This window comes from Protopterus annectens, chromosome 14.part0 (genome assembly GCF_019279795.1).
Source record: "Protopterus annectens isolate FY-2018-M chromosome 14.part0, PAN1.0, whole genome shotgun sequence".
Classification (NCBI taxonomy): domain Eukaryota; kingdom Metazoa; phylum Chordata; order Ceratodontiformes; family Protopteridae; genus Protopterus; species Protopterus annectens.
The window spans coordinates 820,372,667-820,391,880 of record NC_056748.1 but is presented as its reverse complement, the minus strand read 5'-3'; the positions used below and the strand labels follow the sequence as shown (position 1 = coordinate 820,391,880).

The window sequence follows — 19,214 nt, the reverse complement described above, 5'->3', positions numbered from 1 at the left end:
ACTGTTTTTACTACACAAATTTACTGTTCATTAAGTGAAGATCTCAGCTTACTACAACTGCTTACTTACTACAAGGTGCTCCCACCCACATCTTTAACATATATTATTTACAGTTAGGAACTATACAAGTAGTCAGTTATAGCACCATTCAGAAACTTACCTACCAGCGTTTTACAGAGTTCATACTGTAGAATAGCTGTTAGGTATAGTACATTGAGTTTATCAGACACTTGTGCAACATTAACAGAGTGTGAAAATACACTTTTCAAATGAGGTCAGAAAAGGGGAAATCCTCTTTTTCCTGAGGTATAGCAACCTCAGAGTTGTCCACATTAAAAAGTGGGAACATGGGTTGAGGAAGTTTTACCCTCCATGTGATAAGACTATTCAACTTTGTTCAGATTCCTTTCTGTCAAATTCAGGAGTTTAAAATCCTGATAACTGTATTGCATTATGGAGTTAAACTGTACAGATTTTTTTTTGTATTTTGTGCATAAGTCGTTTATAACAACAAAACTGCACTACTTTCTTAAAGTAAGAAAATTAAAAGTCTGGAAAATCACAAATACCATAATTTAACGTCACACTCTTTTCTGTTCTCCCCCCACCTTGGAACAGATCACAAGACAACAGTATCAAAATGCTCTTATGGCATCCCGGCTGGATAAAACTCCTCAATCCTCAGATAGCGAAAATACAAAAATCGAACTGACTTTGACAGAGCTGCATGATGGATTGCCAGATGAGACAGCTAACCTGCTCAATGAACAGAACTGTGTGACTCATAACAAATCAAATCACAGTATGCATACAGAAGGAAACATCTAGGGATCATCATCTCAGGAGCAGAGACTATGTCCTCCTGATTTCTGTCTAGCTCAAAAGATCAATTGGTTTGCACATGCACACCCACCGGATGTTTTGAGACCAAAGAGATGTGTCCCAGTTCTGGGATGAAGAGTTCAAAGACAGGATGAAGTGAAACAGAGCTGAAATAAGGAAGAAAGGGTGATGGTGTGTTTTTTGAGAGACATGGCAAATTAAGAGCCACAAATAAATATGTTCATTTTTTCATCTGTGATCTACTTTATGACTGCTCCACATCTGAAGGACATTTTCTCAGTGTTGTTCATAAATGTTCTCTGTCTTGTACTGATGGGGTACTGGCAAGTATTTTTAAGCAGTGTTTTAAAAATGAAAGTGATTATAATGAATGTGTAATTGTTGCTGCTGATATAGTTCACATTTACACAACGATCACTCCACTCATTTTCATGCACTGAGTGTCTACGTCTTAAGATTTTGTTAGGTGTGTGCATCTTCATCACATGTACTGCAGAAGACTGGAAAACGCTGGTAATGACTTTTCAGCTAGTGTACTTTCCAGGAATTCTGGGATAAGCTTTGCTTTTATACATCTGAAATATCATCTAGAAGAAACACTGTATCATTATACATTTTAACATGCATCCCTTTTTCTACATAAGTTAAGCTGTTGGTCTTAATACTTTATGTTTGGGCAGAGGGAAGGTGAACCTCTTCCTTCTAAACAAAGTAATGATACAATTTAGGGGAAACATCTGTGTAGTTTTAAAGCAAAATGTTTTCTTTTTAAAAGGTGTAGAGTTGCACTACAATGTATTATGTTTGAAAAAGTCACTAAATATGCACTTTGAATACATCTAGTTTAGTATTTAAAAATGCTATGCAGAAACTGAACTTCTGTGCTAGTCACACAACATAAATTGGAAACCATACAGACAGACAAAGAAATATACCTTGATTTTTTCCGACTGCATATAACATTTGGAAATAAGCTGTTCAAATGTTGCCACTGGCATAATATATGCATTACTGTTATTATTATCAATACTATTATTATTATTTTGATTAAGCCTGTTGACATGAGTAAGATAACTAATTGCCTTGATTTGGATGCCTTGGAAGATGATTATCATAACTATGCAAGAAAAGGTTTTAAGGTCCATATTTCCATTACAATTTTTTACTTGAAAGTATGTTTAGAAAGGAAGAAAAACAACTCACCTCTGAAGTGTGACAAAGTTATACTTGAATTGAAGATGAAGCCACATGAAATGCTTCTTTCTGTAGAATATCACAAGACTTACTGCCCCAAAACAAACAAGCACAAGTTACCTTAGTAGAAATAAAATCATTACACAGGAACACTATCACAACAAAGTGAATACATCAGCCCCCCCCCCCCGCTTTACTCTGACATTAGATCATGTAATCAGGGTGTCAGCAGCCAGTTTGGAACAAATGGGTATATCCTTTCTGTTTACATTTGACTGCATAGTTTGCTCTGCTCCTGCCTTCTATACACAGTGTTGAACTCTCCCAGCACTGCTCCTCTATCATCATAAATATGTATCTTTCAGACTGACCACTGTACCTTCTACATTGGGGTGCATGGGAGAAACTGTCTGAGACAAGAAGCCTGTTTCTTTCATTTTCCTCCAGGACAGCTGTGCCTGATACACACAACTACAAGTGTGTTAATCCTCATTTATTCTAAACAGTACAGTTCCTTTACCATGTCATTTACACCTACTGCACATATTTTTGGTCTTTGTTAAGTAATGAGCAAATATCAGGACTCAAAAGCTTCACTCCTGTAAGGACACAAACTGTTTGTGAATCCAAAGTTTTCTCTTGTGTAGTTAGCTTCTGAATGATCCTTACTTTTTTTCAAACAATCAGTTGCCAACATGGTGTTTTAGATTCACGTGTATGTCAATATGGCAGACTAAATTTAACACGAAAGTTACATTTTAAGAGAGGGATATGGAAGACATCACCTTCCCTGTCCTCCAAAGCACCCAGCTAAGATTCAGAAAGCATGATGTTTCATAAGATTAATAAACAATTCCGTTAATAATTCTGCCTACCGATCATACAAAATTAGCAAATTTGAAAATGCACAAGAAATGTACTGCCCTTTATTGTGTGGAAAATAGAGTGGCTTACTGTGTTTGTCCAGAGAACAAAACAGAGGCCCAAACAATGGATTTAAAATAAAATGTGAATTATTTTGTCTTTACCTTGTTTATAGCTGCATAGGAGAGGCATCAAATGAAATGTAGGTTTCTTTCAAATAATCATTGTAACAAGTGTACAGGTTACAACAAAATATGACATAAAAGCACATCACCAAATAATGCTTATATAATAACACCGTAGATGACATGTTCTATCACACAAATCCATTGTGACTAAATAAAACTCAAATATCTCTTTCAACACTTCTTAAAATAAAAGAACACTTCTTGAAGTAAAACATTAAAAGAAACATTTGCTTACACTTTGAAAAGGCATTGGTAAGTATTTCAGTGTCATACTGTAATTGCTCAAAGTGTGGATTCTCCCCCCTAATTATGGAAGCAGCTTTTAAATTAACTGTAAATTTGTAATGTTCCCTATTAGTTCAACAAAACTTACAAAGCAGTCAACCAGAGAGATTTTTTGCCAAGTTGATTTGCTAAAGATGCATCATCATTATGCCAACTGTAACAGAGCCTGGTTATGTACACTGATGAAGCCTTTCCTTATTTTCAGTGGAAACAACTTGCAGGCCCAGCAGCCCCATGGATAGGCAATAAACTGATAAGGTTTTCAGAACTTTTTTCTCCTGCCCAGTATAGGGTAGCACATTATAAAAAAGCAATCTTGCTAACTTGATATTCTGACATTTGTAAAGCCACAAATAATCTTCTCTGACATATTGGCTATTATGCTGCATAATTATTATATGTGTGTGTGTATATATATATATATATATATATATATATATATATATATATATATACATATATGTATACACACACACATATATATATATATATATATATATATATATATATATACATATATATATATATATATATATATATATACATGGATCTACTTCACAAGGTCGAAGTTTCAAAACTTAGAACTGCTAATGGTAGAGACCATAAGATAAAAGTTTAAAAACTTCAAAATTGTAATAAAAAATAATAATAAAAAAAAAAAAAAATGTTTATGTTTTTGCAGGGGTGTCCCCACACTCCCTGCTAAATAAATATATCAACTCTGAGATTGCACTACAGTGAGGAAAAACGGTAAATTTCCCGTTCCACGCTGTACAGCGATCTCCATTCAAAACTTCGATCTTATAGTCTTGATCATTTGCAGTTTGAAGTTTTGAAACTTCGAGCTTGTGAAGGGAATACGTAGGGTCTATATTAGAACGTCAAAGTTTCAAAACTTTGAATGTTCTAATATCGAACCCTATTCAGCAAAAGCTGAAAACATCGAACATACAGAACAGCAAATTTTTTCCTAGGGAAAAAATTTGCTGTTCCAAAACACATACACACAACACAAGCAGACCAAACGAACAACAACCCTACACTAAACTATAGACACACCACTAACTATCCACTTACCTTAACCCAAACCCTAACCCTAAGGTCCATCACTATTCACACATACATCAAGGTACATAGTGGCTTAAATACCACAATGCATTTCACCTCCTATCATTCCTTACATATGAGGGCAGTTTCTCAATAAAGTGGTTTAAACACTTTACTAAGTCACAACCCAAATTAAATTACATATCATTCTACAACATCACCATTGAACAATGCAATGCATTTCTAGGCTTTAAAGAATGCAACCATCTGTACATGCTCATTAATGCTTCCATTGGAATCTATAAAGTTACCATTGTACTATCGCTATGCTGATAACAGTGAAGAGGGAAAAGTTCACCGAAAGTCTTGGTGATGTAACTAGAATGCTACATTGCAAAGGATTTTAGTAAAACATTGGGCACAGATATTTGGAATGATGGAGCAAAATGCTTCAAGTGTCTGGAGGAAGCATAAGTGATGCTCCAAATAGCGTAAGAAAATACTGACAGAACACAAAGTGTACTCTTGAGGAAATTATTACCATTTATGGTGGCTCAATAATTTAGTTTCACATACAAGCAAAAACACTGCAGGAAAAATTAGGTTATATGGTTCTGTTCAGAAACTTCACTAACTAAATGGATCCTACCTTTATTTTAATTTATTTCTGAAAGGGATGGAATATTCATGTTGCTTTAAGCTACAAGGCACTGTTTTGTTTCTTTTCTTGTGATCAGCAAAATTTCTTTATTTTGTTTTCCGTAATCTGGTTTTGTTTTTACATCTTTAAAAATATCCATATTGGTGGAGCTATGGAAAGCCATTTTGCAATTTAGTTTTTGTTCCTTTAGGTCTCACAGGGGCTATTTAGTAGTGCCAGGCCAGTTCTATTTCTTACACCCCTTTAGCCAGACAAGACTCTGTTGTGGTGAAAAATGAGGCAGAACTGCTCTCCATGTTACAGAACAGACTCTAGATGTTTAAGGGTCCTAAGCAGTAGTTCATACAGGAAATGAGAAGTGAAACTTTATGTGCCTCCTTCCCATATATTTTTTCTTTGTGTTTCTGTGCACATTGCGTTTCCCCCCTGACTGGCAGTGTGCATTAGCTGAATCATCTGTCCTGCTCTACCAAGATTTCAGAGTCATCCAACCACTAGGTAGACAGTATGCAGCGAATCATGTAATCTTTTTCTCCCTAATCAGCCTCATGGCATCTGAAGTCTGTTCCAATTAGTATGTCCCTTTGTGTACTTTGAGATGCAGTACTCTGCTCTTCAGTTCTTCATGATTTTTGGCCGGCTTTTTACTGCACTGTCTCAAAAGAATGCTTAATTGTGATATTTATATTCTGACAACACCAGAGTAATTTCATCTAGATAACTGTGACATCTTAAAGAAGCATATGACGATCCAAGTTAATTTGTCTGGATGAGGTAGTATCCTGGGGTTATCCATACTACTGTTTAGAGTCATAGTGCTGTTGTTATAGAATTAATGTTAATGAATGTATCTACCATTCCCAATGTAATCCCATAACCATTTATTTTCTGCTCACTATTACCAGTCTACTTTTTGACTCACTAATTTAAAAAAATGGCATTATGGAAAAAGGTATCTGAACAAATTGTGTTCTCATGCATTATTTTTTTAAATCAAGACTGTAAATTATTTTATAATATGGACACAAAATATAAATATGAAAATGTAATTAAAAAGGCTGTGGGAAGCCCACTAAGACTGAACTGGCTCCTTTTGTTTTTGTTACCTGCAGTATTTTATTAAAAAAAATTTCAGGAATAAATTAAGACTTCCTAGTAATATGACACATATCATATTTTATTTTAAGATGTGCTCATAAATGTATAGTACCCTTGAATAAACATATATAATAATGTGAAGAAAGCAAGGCAGCAACATTCACAGTGTCACACTGACTGGTGTAAATTCTTCGTTTTATTTTTCCTTTGCAGACAGCATGTAATAATGTGCTTTAACATGTGTAAAGACAAACAAATTCTCTTTAAAGTAATGGAAGTGGAACCACAAGGAATCTTAACCATGTTTTGTTGTACTATTTTGTTTAATAACTGAAGCTTCTAAGTTGTTTACTGATTCTTCGACAGCTTTTTTGCTCAGCACAAAACCTCAGAAGTTTGGTAACAGACAAAAAGGCTGATTTAGGTCAGATGTCCTTAGATCCTCACTGTAGAGAGCTCATTTAGTAAATTATGGATTCCCTAAGAAAAGTCCTCAATATTCTCAATATTCTCACTATAACACTTAAAATTATTGTCACTATACTCGGTATCCTACAAACTGCTAAACAGTTGACCTGCATCTGGCATACAAGGTATCCTCTGACCCATTACTGCTAGATTTACTGCACATCAGAAAGTCAAATGGCATCAGAAGTACACTGTCTATGGAGCTAAACCTCTTCTGCAACATCAACAGAACAGTTTGGAGGGACTGATAAATCTCACAGAGGATACCACTGCTGTGGACCAGACTCCCCATCCACATAAAACAAAGTTCATCCCTGTCCATTTTCAGGCACAACTTAGACCTATGGATGTGAAACAGAAAATGTACCCCAAACTGCTGCCTGTACTATTACTGGACAGGGGCAGCTCCTAACAGCTTTATCCCATGCATGGGTCTCCACAAGTTATCTATGGTATAATCTCATTTATTCTTATTAGGGGTACTATATAGTCATCGACCATGAGATGGGCAAGGCCGATCTATGACCAAATAGAATAGGCTATTTTGAGCCAAAAAGGGAAACTGGCTAGGTTTAAAATGGCCCGCAAAGGTAAATAGCCTAGTACTTATCTATGAACCTATAACCTTTCAAGCTCTCACTCTACTCTCCTTTCTCTTCTACTTTTCTCAAACTGTACTCTCAATGGGACTTATGTTGTATAAAACATTTTTCTTTTTTCACAGTGAATGGAACTTCTATCTGTATTATTGTAATTATATTCATCTGGACTGTGGATCCTACTGGTCCACTGTGGTCAGTACACTACCTTGGTAAACGAACATAAAATAAATAAGCTGCTGTCTACATTCCCCCCCAATGAAAAGCCACAAAAAAGCAAAAATACCAAACTATGCATATAATTTGAAAAACATCTATGCATCCTGATGTGAAGGACTTTAGTCCACACAGACACTTTAACTTCACAGCTGCACAACTTTGTGGAAAAGAAATACTCTAAAAGTGTGAAAATAGTACCTGCACATATTATGATTGTGCAGTACAGCATCTAACACAAAATGCAATCAAAGCAATCCACTTGGGGATTAGGATCAGGGTGATTACACTAAATGACAGTTTTTATCAGATGGTAGAGCTCTCTCATATTGAATTACATCACACTTGTGTTAACAGCAGAGGTGGACAGACTATCTCATCTGGCTTTTGAGTGCATTTACCATTCTACCTCCCCTCCATCCTCTATTCACCTTCAACTTTTTCTCCATTTATACTATATTTTCTTAAATGCCTTTGTGACGCCCCCCCCCCCCCCCCCACACACACACACACTCTGAGCCAGTAATCAAGGAGCCTAAATCCTCACCACTGACAATGGAAAGGGACATTCACTTGGAACAAAAATAGATACACACAAAATTTCCAGATGCAGCTCTCTGCATCAAGCACAACTTCCCTTAACAGCACACAGTGAACATATTCAATCCAGAGTCTGGATTTCTCACTCTGTCTCCCCCCAAGTCCCCAATAAGACTCCCCACTGGCACAACTGTAGAGTTGAGTCCTAAGCTGAGTGCCCAAGCCAAGACCTCCAGCACCCTCTCTTCAACTCCAGTGCTTCATGTCACTGCTCCAAACAGCTGACACACACACTCTGAGATTTGATTTTCGCGCGCGCGCACACACACACACACACACACACACACACACACACACACACACACAGACACACACACACACACCCCCCTGAGAAAGGCTGGCACAGATTTACTAGCTATGTCCCCTGCTACCCAGACTATAAGGTAGTTACTGCCACCAGACACTCCAAAGCCAGCTACTCTAAGGCTGTTAGAAGGGTACCCAATTATACTGAATGAAATTAATATTACTAAAATGGTAGTGTTTTGATCAATGCAGTAAAGGTTTCAGGAAAGGCCACAGAGTCACCAAATAGATATGAGTACTCTCAAAGGTTAAAATATTCTCTAGAGGACCAGACAAAATGAAAAGTTTAAATATATTTAATAACAACAAATAAAAGAACATGAAAATACTAAATATCTATTTACAATAAAACACCAGAGTTTGAATCACAGGAAATATTAAAATAACACAGATGAACAGATTCACACAGATACAGAAAAATGGTACTTAACTAATCTCACTATATTTTCCTGACTGATCTAAAGAAGTACTATTCTCTGGTCACTTACTAGACAGAGCAAGGCAAGATAAAGTAGGTGAGGGGTCCTTCTTTGTCAGGTTCCAAAAACAGAGTGCACTGAGACTTCAGTCTCATCTAGCATTAAAACTTAATTTTTGTCCTAGATTACAGAATGACCTCACATACATGTGGTCATCTGACTTCTTGTTCTCATACTATCCCTATTGCTAGAAACTGAATCAGACTTTAGCACATATGTGTTACCATAGACACGGAGCTTTACTGAGATGTGTTATAGCACCTGGAAGCTATAAAACCCTTCCACTCTTCCTACAGGAGCTAAGAAACCATTCTCTGGTACAGGCATTTCATCTCTGGCTGCAGTCAGAACTGTAAAATACAATCTTTATGGCCTAAATTAAGTAATTTAATTTCTTAATATTTTTCAAAGTTAGATGGACTGAGATTAACCTCTTCTCTTCCAGTATCATCTGTTAAAACATAAGCATTTAATTAGTTACAATACAGTCAGGACCCACTGTTGGTACATTTTTAACACAAGCAGCTTTACAAACTAGAAGTTATGTACTTACCATAACGTTCCATCTGAGTAGGTGGATTCATTTGTCTGCAACATGTGGGTATGGATCCGATATCGGATCCGAACCGGCATGGTTTATCCAGCTATGTATCCGAGCTCCTAGCTCCTCCCCTCACCCATAATGCCCTGCTCTCCCTACATGACCTCAGATCGAGTTTGCCCTGCACCAACTACCCTAACCAAAGGGTAACACACCCTATGCAGGAAGCTGACAAGGCCAGGGGGATAGGAGGGCGGGATGGTTGCAGACAAATGAATCCACCTACTCAGATGGAACATTATGGTAAGTACATAACTTCTAGATCTGAAGTAGGAGAATTCATTTGTCAGCAACCTGTGGGACAGAGTCCCCAGCTACCTGAATCTTGGGTGGCCATCATGGAAGGATATTCCGGAGCACCGCGGAGCCACAGGATGCTCTACCTCTAGAAGTGACGTCCAGCTTGTAATGAGTAATAAAGGTATGAGATGAAGCCCAAGTGGCTGCTGAACAAATGTCATCCAGAGGAACCCTAGACTTAAAGGCCGCTGAAGTAGAGACAGACCGCGTCGAATGAGCATGGACTCCCTCCGGTGCGGGCCTCCCAGAGGCTTGGTACGGCAACAGAATACACTGAGAAATCCAGCGTGACAAAGAAACTTTGGAAATTGGTTTACCCAGATTGAATTTGGCAAAAGAAATGAACAACTGGTCTGATTGCCTATGACCAGCTGTCCTATGAAGGTAAAAACGAAGCTGCCTGTGAACATCCAAGGAATGCAGCTTGTATTCGCCTTTGTTTTGATACTTAGGGAAGAAAACAGGGAGGTTGATGGACTGATTAATGTTAGCTTCCGAAGCTACTTTAGGAAGAAAGGAGGGATTGATCCTGAGGCACACTCGGTCCGGATGAAAAATCAAATAAGGCGGTTTCATGGACAGGGCCTGAAGCTCAGAAACTCTCTTAGCCGAAGTAATGGCTACCAAAAAGCAGTCTTAAAGGACAAGAATTTAAGATCGACTGTGGCAGGTTGAAGGGGAGCGGTCAAGGCCTGAAGTACCAAGGAAAGATCCCACGGGGGAACCGTTTCTTTGACAGGGGGTCTGAGCAAAAAGGTGCCTTTTAGGAAGGTTTTGCATAACTTAGCCGACATAAGAGACCCTGAATCGTGTCCAACATGGTAATGAGATATGGCCGCCAGCTGAACGTTGACCGTGGAACTACTGGCGCCATCATTAAAGAGAGTAGTAAGGAAAACTAGAACCAAAGGAAGGGGAACCGTGAAAGGATCTAGGCCTTGCTGCTCTGCCCAAATGGAGAAACGCTTCCATTTACTGCAGTAAATTTTTCTGGTAGAGGGCTTGTGGGCCGCTACCAGAATGGCCTTAACTGGGGACGAGATACCGGGAGCCCTGATTAGGAGTGGAACTGGAGCAGCCAAGCAGTCAACTTCAGGTTGTCCAGGTTCGGAGTTGGCAGGTTCGACGGGTGTGATATCAGATCCGGAATGGGATCTAGAATCCAAGGTGGATTCACTGAATGAGACCTTAGGTAAGGGAACCAGATCTGTCGAGGCCAGAACGGGGCAATGAGGATCATTCTGCACCCCAACCGAGAGGCTTTCTGAAGTACTTGTAGCATCAGAGGTAGAGGGGGGGTATGTGTAAAGAAGACCGGGAGGCCAAGCATGCACCAGAGCGTCTCTCGGAGAATACCCTGGAGGGGGGATTAGAGTGAAAAAACTGTCGCACTTAGCGTTTAAGGGAGAAGCAAAGAGATCGCAACAGGGAGTCCCCCACTGTGCGAAGATACGTTTCGCTAATTGAGAATTGAGAGACCACTCGTACGGGGAGAGAATGGTGCAACTGAGCTTGTCCGCTAGGATGTTGGTCCGGAATATGCGTTGCGATGAGAAAGCGGTTGGTGGAGATCGCCCATTCCCACACTCCTCATGGTTTCTCGACATAAAGGGTAAGACCTGGTTCCCCCCTGTTTGTTGATGTACCAGACCACCGACATCTTGTCTGATTGAATCGCAATTGTTCCCAGGGGAAGGAGGGCTTGAAGTGCTTGCAACGCCAAGAGCACCGCCCTCATTTCCAGAACATTGATATGCAGGGAGGTCTCTGAATCGCTCCAAGTGCCTTGGACCGTCCGGCCCACAAAATGACCCCCCCCCCACCCGAGGCGGGAAGCGTCCGTGGTCACTGTGGTGAGAGGGGGAGATGCACAAAAGGGGCGGCCCCTGTGGAGGTCCGGAGAATGGAGCCACCACAAGAGAGACCGCTTGCAAGCTTTGCTGATTGCAATGGGATGATACAGGGGGAGGGAGAGAAATGACCATTGCACCTGAAGTGTCCATTGAAGTGCCCGCATGTTCAAATGTTCAAGCGGGAGAGCGGAAGAAGGGTAATCGCTGCCGCCATAGACCCTAGCGCCCTCAGGATCAATTCCGCAGGTGTTGAGCTGGAGTGAAGGATGGCCCGCACCTGGAGTCGCAGATTCCGAACTCTGTCGGTTGTGAGAAAGGCTCTTAAATTTCTCGTGTCTAACCTGGCTCCTATAAATTCTATTATTTGAGTAGGGACCAGGTTGGACTTTTCTATGTTTACCGTGATGCCTAGTCAGGGAGCTAGACGAAGAAAGGAGTCTCTTGCCAAAGAGAGTAGATGCCTTGTTGGGGCAGTGAGAAGCCAGTCGTCTAGGTATGGAAAGACCTGCACCCCCTGAAGCCTCAGGTGGGCCGTAACCACTGCTAATACTTTGGTGAACACCCTGGGGGCTGTGGTGAGACCAAAGGGAAGGACCCTGAACTGGTAGTGACTGGCTCCCAGCCGGAAGCGAAGAAACCTCCTGGAACGTCTGTCCATCAGAATGTGGTAGTACGTGTCCTTGAGGTCTATAGAGCACATCCAGTGATTCTCCCCTAGAAGGGGGAGGATGGATTGCAAAGTGACAATCCAGAACTTCTCTTTGGGAACTGACAGGTTCAACAGGGACAGGTCTAGAATAGGTCTTAGGTCCCCCGTCTTTTTTGGCACTAAAAAAAACCTGGAGTAGAACCCTGATCTGATCTGGTCTGGGGGGACGGGCTGGATGGCTCTTTTTCTCAGCAGATGGCCAATTTCTGCTGAAGCGGCCTCCCTCTGATCGGGTGGAACATCGGGGAGGAATTTAACTTTGGGACATGAAGAAAGGGGATCTTGTAACCTCTGGATATAATCCGGAATACCCAGCGGTCCGATGTAATGGACTCCCATGCCGCTAGGTGCTCTGAGAAACGTCCCCCGACTGCCTCCAGAGTGGAGCAGTCGGGCAACCCCTCAGGGTTGCTGCGTGGGCCGTTCAGAGAAAGGTTCCCTGGACCCAAAGTTCCTGGGAGCCCCTCTGCCCCTAGGGCGGCGTCCTCCCTGTCCTCCTCTGCCGCGGAAGGACTGGTTGTCCGGAGCGGGTTGGGAGTGCTGCGACTTCCGGAACCACATCGTCTTCTGGCCCTTTTGGTTCCTAGAGTAGGACCTCTGGGGCACAGAGAAGCGGACTCCGAAGGCAGACAGCGTCTTCCCGTCCTTCTCTCTCTGAACCAAGGTGTCGCGAACCGTCTTGCCAAAAAGGGCAGAACCGTCAAAGGGGGCGTTCGCGAATGACGCCTTGAAGGGCTCCGTAAAATCGCAGTGGCGGAGCCAGGCCTGCCGTCTTGTGACTAGGCCCGCTCCCGCAGCTCTAGCGGCTCCCTCGGTAGCGTGGGAAAGTAACCGCATAGAGGTGTTAGTCACAGAACGAAGAGTGGCCATACGGGTGGAGTGCATAAGTTTGTCCTCCTCCGATATGGACTCTGGGGGGGATGCAGCGTATTCCTTGATAAGATCGCGCTGCATCCTAATGACGTGTGCCAAATAGTTGAGCACCCTCACTGAGAAGGTCGCTGAACTAAAAATTCGCTTCCCCAAACGGTCCATCATCCGAGACTCCTTGCTCGGGGGATGGACTGAGGGACTCTCCTGGGCGAGTTCCCTCTTAGTGGCTGCTGCCGACAACATGGCATCTACCGGGGGTCCCTTGCTCCAGTGGGCACGGTCAGCAGGGGGGCTAAGGATCCTGTCGGGCCTCTTAGGGATTTGCTCCACGGTGTCCGGGTCCCTCCACACCCTGGTGGCAATAAGGTCCACCAGGGGGTCGGCAGGAGGGGACACCCAAGAGGTAGATGGGCCCGCTTCAAATGCCTCCAAGAACACTGACTCGTCCGAGGAAGACTTTGGGGCAGACCACCCACCTCTAATCCGTAACATTTCCATGATGTCTCCGAAGGAGACATCCTCAGGGGGTGATCTTGGGGAGCCTTCCCCTTCCTCCAAGTCAGTGTCTTCAGTTAAAGACTCGGGGGAGTCTATGTGCCTCCTTTTACACGAATGCTTGCGAGGTGCTTCCTCGGGGGTCTGTCCGAGGAGCCCTCACCAGCAATATCCAGAACCACAGGAACTGCTTGGAGCAGTGAAGCGGGCTGTCCCAGTGGCTGGGTGATGGAAGCCTGGCCCAGAGCAGATGGAGTGCGGGACGGAGCCGAAGCAAGGGCCGGGGGTCCGGATGCCCACAACAGAGCCCTCTCCACTACATCAAAAGCCGAGGGGGGAGCCAGCCTCGACAATAGGATCCGAAAGTCGGCTCCCCCTCGGATCCGATGAGCGGATCGGAGCCGGCGCCGAGCCCCTCGGATCCGAGGGACCAGTGTGCTCCGACAAGGACGGCGCCAAAGGCACACTGAGTCCCTCAGAACCGAAGCTCGGGCCAAGACTCGAGGGCAGGGTCGGATCCGAAGTACCCAGTACTGTCGGCGCCGACCCACCCCCGGCTCCGAGGCTGCCCGGCTCCGAGCGCTCCGAACCCGGGTAGTGGGTCGGAGAAGGAGCAATGGGCTTAAAAAATGGGGTCGAGCTCCCCCCCAGAGGGGGGGGGAGGCAGGAGCACTCCCATCTGCATCTGGGCCTGGATGAACCTTCGCATCATCCGGTCCAGATCAGCATCGGAGAGGCTGTAAGTAGACCTCGACGAGGCTACCGAGGTAGGCCTTGAGTGCCGCCTCGATAGCCTCGAAGGAGGTCGGGTCTCCTCATCCTCAGGCTCCGGTGAAAAGCACGGGGACCGGAGCCGAGGAGGGGGAGAGCCAGCAGCCAGAGAGGCCGGAGGAGAAGCCCGCTTAGCTGGCGGGGCCGAAACGGAGGTCTCGGCCCGCTGCTTGTGGTGCTTCTCTCTCCGGTCCTTTTTCCTGGCTTCCCTCTCCTCCGGCCCTTTGGCAGGAGTTTGAATCCCGGGTGGAGGAGGGGGAGCAGGCAAGGCAGGGACTGCCGAAGCAGTGACCACCAAGGGGGCGGGGGCCGAAGCCGAGTCTGGGGGCAAGAGTCCCGCCAAGACCAGCTTCGACCTCCGCTCCTTCAATGCCCTGGGGTTGAACCCTGCACACATTGAACACCCTGAAGTGAGGTGTTCAACCCCAAGGCATCAGACGCACCGAGTGTGGCCATCAGCAGGGGAAAGCTTATGGCCACACTCGGAGCACTTTGAGAAAACAGCCTTTGGGGCCTCGGACATAACTATTTTTTTTTTTTTTTTTTTTTTAAATAATAACAATAAAAATAAACTAAACACTCACACAAAGGCCCCCCCCCAAAAAAAACACACACACACACACCAACTACGGACCAGCAAGGGGAGGGTAAAAACTAGATTAAATTAAATCAAAAAAGATATAAATAAAAGGGAAACCTACAACTTTCACACAACTAAGAAGTTTAGAAAAGTTTTGAAAAGTTTTAAAACCCTTAAATAAGACTTAGCTTTAGGAGCTCTGACGACCCAGCCTTCACCATGGGCGGCAAACTAGATCTGAGGTCATGTAGGGAGAGCAGGGCATTATGGGTGAGGGGAGGAGCTAGGAGCTCAGATCCATAGCTGGATAAACCATGCTGGTGCGGATCCGATATCGGATCCATACCCACAGGTTGCTGACAAATTAATTCTCCTACTTCAGATTATATTTTTCAACACAAGCATCTGTGCAACTCAGTTTAATATACAAATGACATATAATTCTTTACAAAATTTCAGCTTGCTGTGCTGACATATGACATCCACTGCCCTACTTCTCCTGGCATAGCTGGCAATACCTCACATAGGGCCTTCATGTACTCTCTCTCCACTATCTACTGCAACAGTAACCCATTTTATGGACCTAACATTCTCATTACATTCCCAAAACATATCTTTACAGTTACTTCTTTCTTCCCCACCACACCTCCAACATTTGGAAACAACCTCAGAAAACTTATTTCAAGTCTGCTTGGGGAATAAAAATATCTATGCAAACACTTCCAGGCAAAAATCCAAAACCTTCAGGACACTGTTGCATACTTGGTAGCAATACATATGTCCTCCTGTTGTTCCCTTGTAAAATGCAATTCCAGTCTCTCTTTCCAATCTTTTCCAGTCTCCTCTGATTGATTTTGATAGCTATCATACAATATTTTATATTCTGTAGTAATTATCTATTTTTTTAACAACAGCTTCTGTTCTTGAGTAACCTCAAGACTACACCAGACAGTGTCTTTTACACAAGATTCCCCTATCCCTTTCTCTTTCCATATACTCTGATATCAATCCTCAGTCTTCCAGCCAGCAGTCCAAATGTCTTCCTGGCCTCGTGGCCTCATCCCATTCACTTACCTTTCCCTCTCTAGTTAACTGCTCCCAGTACCTTGGTTTCAGCTCCCTCCCGGCTATTTTCTGTAACTCTACTTGCAGTCATCCCTACTGGCAAAATCTCCTTTCTCCATTCTTGTGTTAGCTTAGTTCTTAGAATATTTTCTGCTACTATTTATGAATATAATATTCTGTATGGTTGTTGTTTTTCTCCTAAAGACTCTGAATCCAAAACCCCACTCTGTTTCTTGAACTTCCCTCTTCTTTTATCATGAAACATTTCCAGTTTGAATTTTAATCTTCTGCTTGTTTTACGTACATGAGCCTAAACTGTGTAGCTCTAAAATATCCCTTCAAATCAGGTAATCCTAAACCATCTTGTTCTACTGGAAGGATTAAATTATCCCTCTTAACTCTTGGCCTCTAACAGATAAATTCCTTAAACTTTTCAGCATCTACAACCACTCCTCTTGTTGATGCAAATATGCCTGACTCATATATAAAACTTAAGGGACTAAAAAAAGAAGTTGTGTACTCACCATAATGTTCCATCTGAATAGTTATACTTCATTTTCTGCAACCTGTGGGTATTCGGATCCATATCGGATCCGAGCTGGCAACTTTTTCAAGCATCTGCTCCAAGCTCCTCCCCTTACCCATAATCCCTCACATCTCCTACCTTCCCTCAGATCGAGTTTGCCACTATCCAAACTTTCAGCAACTCAATAACATCACTAACCTAGAACAGGTTCGGGGGAAGGAGGGCGGGACGGTTGCTGAAAATGAAGTATAACTACTCAGATGGAATGTTATGGTGAGTAAATAACTTCTTTATCTGAAGTAGTTAACTTCATTTATCTGCAACCTGTGGGACAGAGTCCCCAGCTACCAAAACTCCTGGGAGGCCCTCATGTAAGGATATTCCTGAGTACTGTAGAGCCAAAGGATGCTCTCCCTCTAGAGATCAAATCAAACTTATAATGAAAAATGAATGTATGTGACCTTTCCCAGGTTGCTGCCACACAGATATCATCCAGGGAAACCCTAGACCAAAAAGCAGCAGAAGTCGCCATAGATCTGGTAGAATGAGCTTTAACAGGACTAGGCGGGGACAGACCTTTGTCCTTATAGATTTGTAGTATACATTGTGTAATCCATCTAGCTAAGGAGACCTTGGATATGGCTTTGCCCAGAAAGGGTCTAGAAAAGGACACAAATAACAGGTCAGACTTACGAAAGGATTTAGTTCTGTGTAAACAGAAACAAAGCTGTCTATGAACATCTAGCAGTTATATTCACCCTTGTTCTGAAAGTTTGGAAAGAAAACGGGCAGATTAATCATCTGATTAATGTTTGATTCAGAAGCAATTTTTGGTAAGAAGGAAGGGTTTGTGCGTAGCAAGACCCTGTCTTTAAGAAAGATCAGGTAAGGGGGCACGGCAGGCAAAGCTTGAATCTCAGAAAATCTCTTGGCTGAAGTAATGGCCACTAGGAACACTGTCTTCCAGGATAGGAACTTCAAATCCACTGACGCTGCAGGATCAAAGGGAAGAGCAACTAACGCCTGCAGAACTAGGGTAAGGTCCCAAGGAGGGACTGAGTCCTTGACCAGAAGATGTAAAAGAAAGGTGCCTTTCAGAAAAGCTTTACACAGTCTCAAACAGGCCAGAGCAGTCATGTTCTCACTGACATGAAAATTAGAGATGGCCGCCAGTTGCACTTTTAATGTGGAGGAACTAGCCCCTTGTTGGAAAATATTGGCCAAAAACTCCAACACTGCAGGAATCAGGGCTGTAAAGGGATCTAGATTAATCTGAGAAGCCCAAATAGAGAAATGTTTCCATTTGCTGCAGTAAATCTTCCTAGTGGAAGCCTTGTGGGATGCCACCAGAATAGTCTTTACTGAAGTTGACAGACCGGGAGTCCTGGCAATCAGGGGAACTGGAGCAACCAAGCCATCAGCTTGAGGCTGTCCAGGTCAGGCGGACAGGTGCCCGAGGGATGAGAGATGAGATCCGGGCAAGGATCCAGAATCCAAGGAGGAGTTAGAACATGAAACCAGAGGAAGGGGAACCACACCTGACAAGGCCAGAATGGGGCAATGAGGATCACTTTGCACCCCAGTTGGCAAGCTTTCTGAAGAAACTTCGGAATGAGAGGTAATGCGGGTAAGCATACAAGTAACCCGGGAGGCCAAGCATGGACTAGAGCATTTCTGGGGGAGTTCCCTGGCGAGGGGATCAGAGCGAAGAACTTGCTGCACTTTGTGTTGGAAGGAAATGCGAAGAGATCGCAGCAAGGCTGACCCCACGCAAGGAAGATCTCCTCCGCTATCAATTGTTTCAGAGACCACTCATATGGCACTAGAATAGCCCAACTCAATCTGTCCGCTAAAATGTTGGAGCGTCCCGGGATGTGCGTTGCAATCAGAAACCAACTGGTGGAGATTGCCCACTCCCACACTCTCACAGCCTCGCGACAGAGAGGGTACGATTTGGTTCCCCTCTGTTTGTTGATGTACCAGACAACAGACATGTTGTCTGACTGAACTACAATCGCCCCCAGTGAAGAACAGAGTGAAAGGCTTACAACGCTAAAAGCACTGACCTCATCTCCAGAACATTGATATGCAATCTGGTCTTGAACTGGGACCATGTGCCTTGGACCATCCTCCCCAAATAGTGCCCCCCCCCCCACCCAAGTTGGGAGGTATCCGTGGTCACTGTAGCTTGGGCTGTGGGTGCTATGAAGGGTCGCCCTGCCAAGATTTCTGGCGACTGGAGCCACCAGAGAAGAGACGCCTTGCAGGCTTTGCTGATTCAAATTGGATAGTCCATGGGGAGGTCCAGCCAAGACTACTGTACTGCAAGGGTCCACTGAAGCACCTGCATGTGAAAATGCGCACAGGGAAGGATCGAGATTGCTACGGCCATGGAGCCTAGGGCTCGGAGAACGTCACCCGCCATTGGCAGCCTGGGGCCAAGGATCGCTGATACGTGGGCCCATAGGCTCTGGACCCTGTCTCAAGTTAGAAAGACTTTCAATTGGAGGGTATCCAGCTGTGTCCCTATAAATTCCAAGATCTGTACCAGGTTCAAGAGGAACTTGGAGACATTGATGGTAATTCCTAGCTT

General features: G+C 43.5%; 1 protein-coding gene across 1 annotated transcript in view; it reads left to right on the top strand.

Moving 5' to 3' along the window:
* LOC122789270 (metal transporter CNNM2-like) overlaps positions 1-3,064 on the top strand; it is a 783,502-nt gene extending 780,438 nt beyond the window's left edge. Inside the window, exon 7 of the mRNA XM_044056573.1 lies at positions 619-3,064. Coding sequence (XP_043912508.1) covers positions 619-828 — 210 coding nt within the window. The 3' untranslated portion in view covers positions 829-3,064. The remainder of the gene's footprint in view (positions 1-618) is intronic.
* The last annotated feature ends 16,150 nt before the right edge of the window (positions 3,065-19,214 follow it).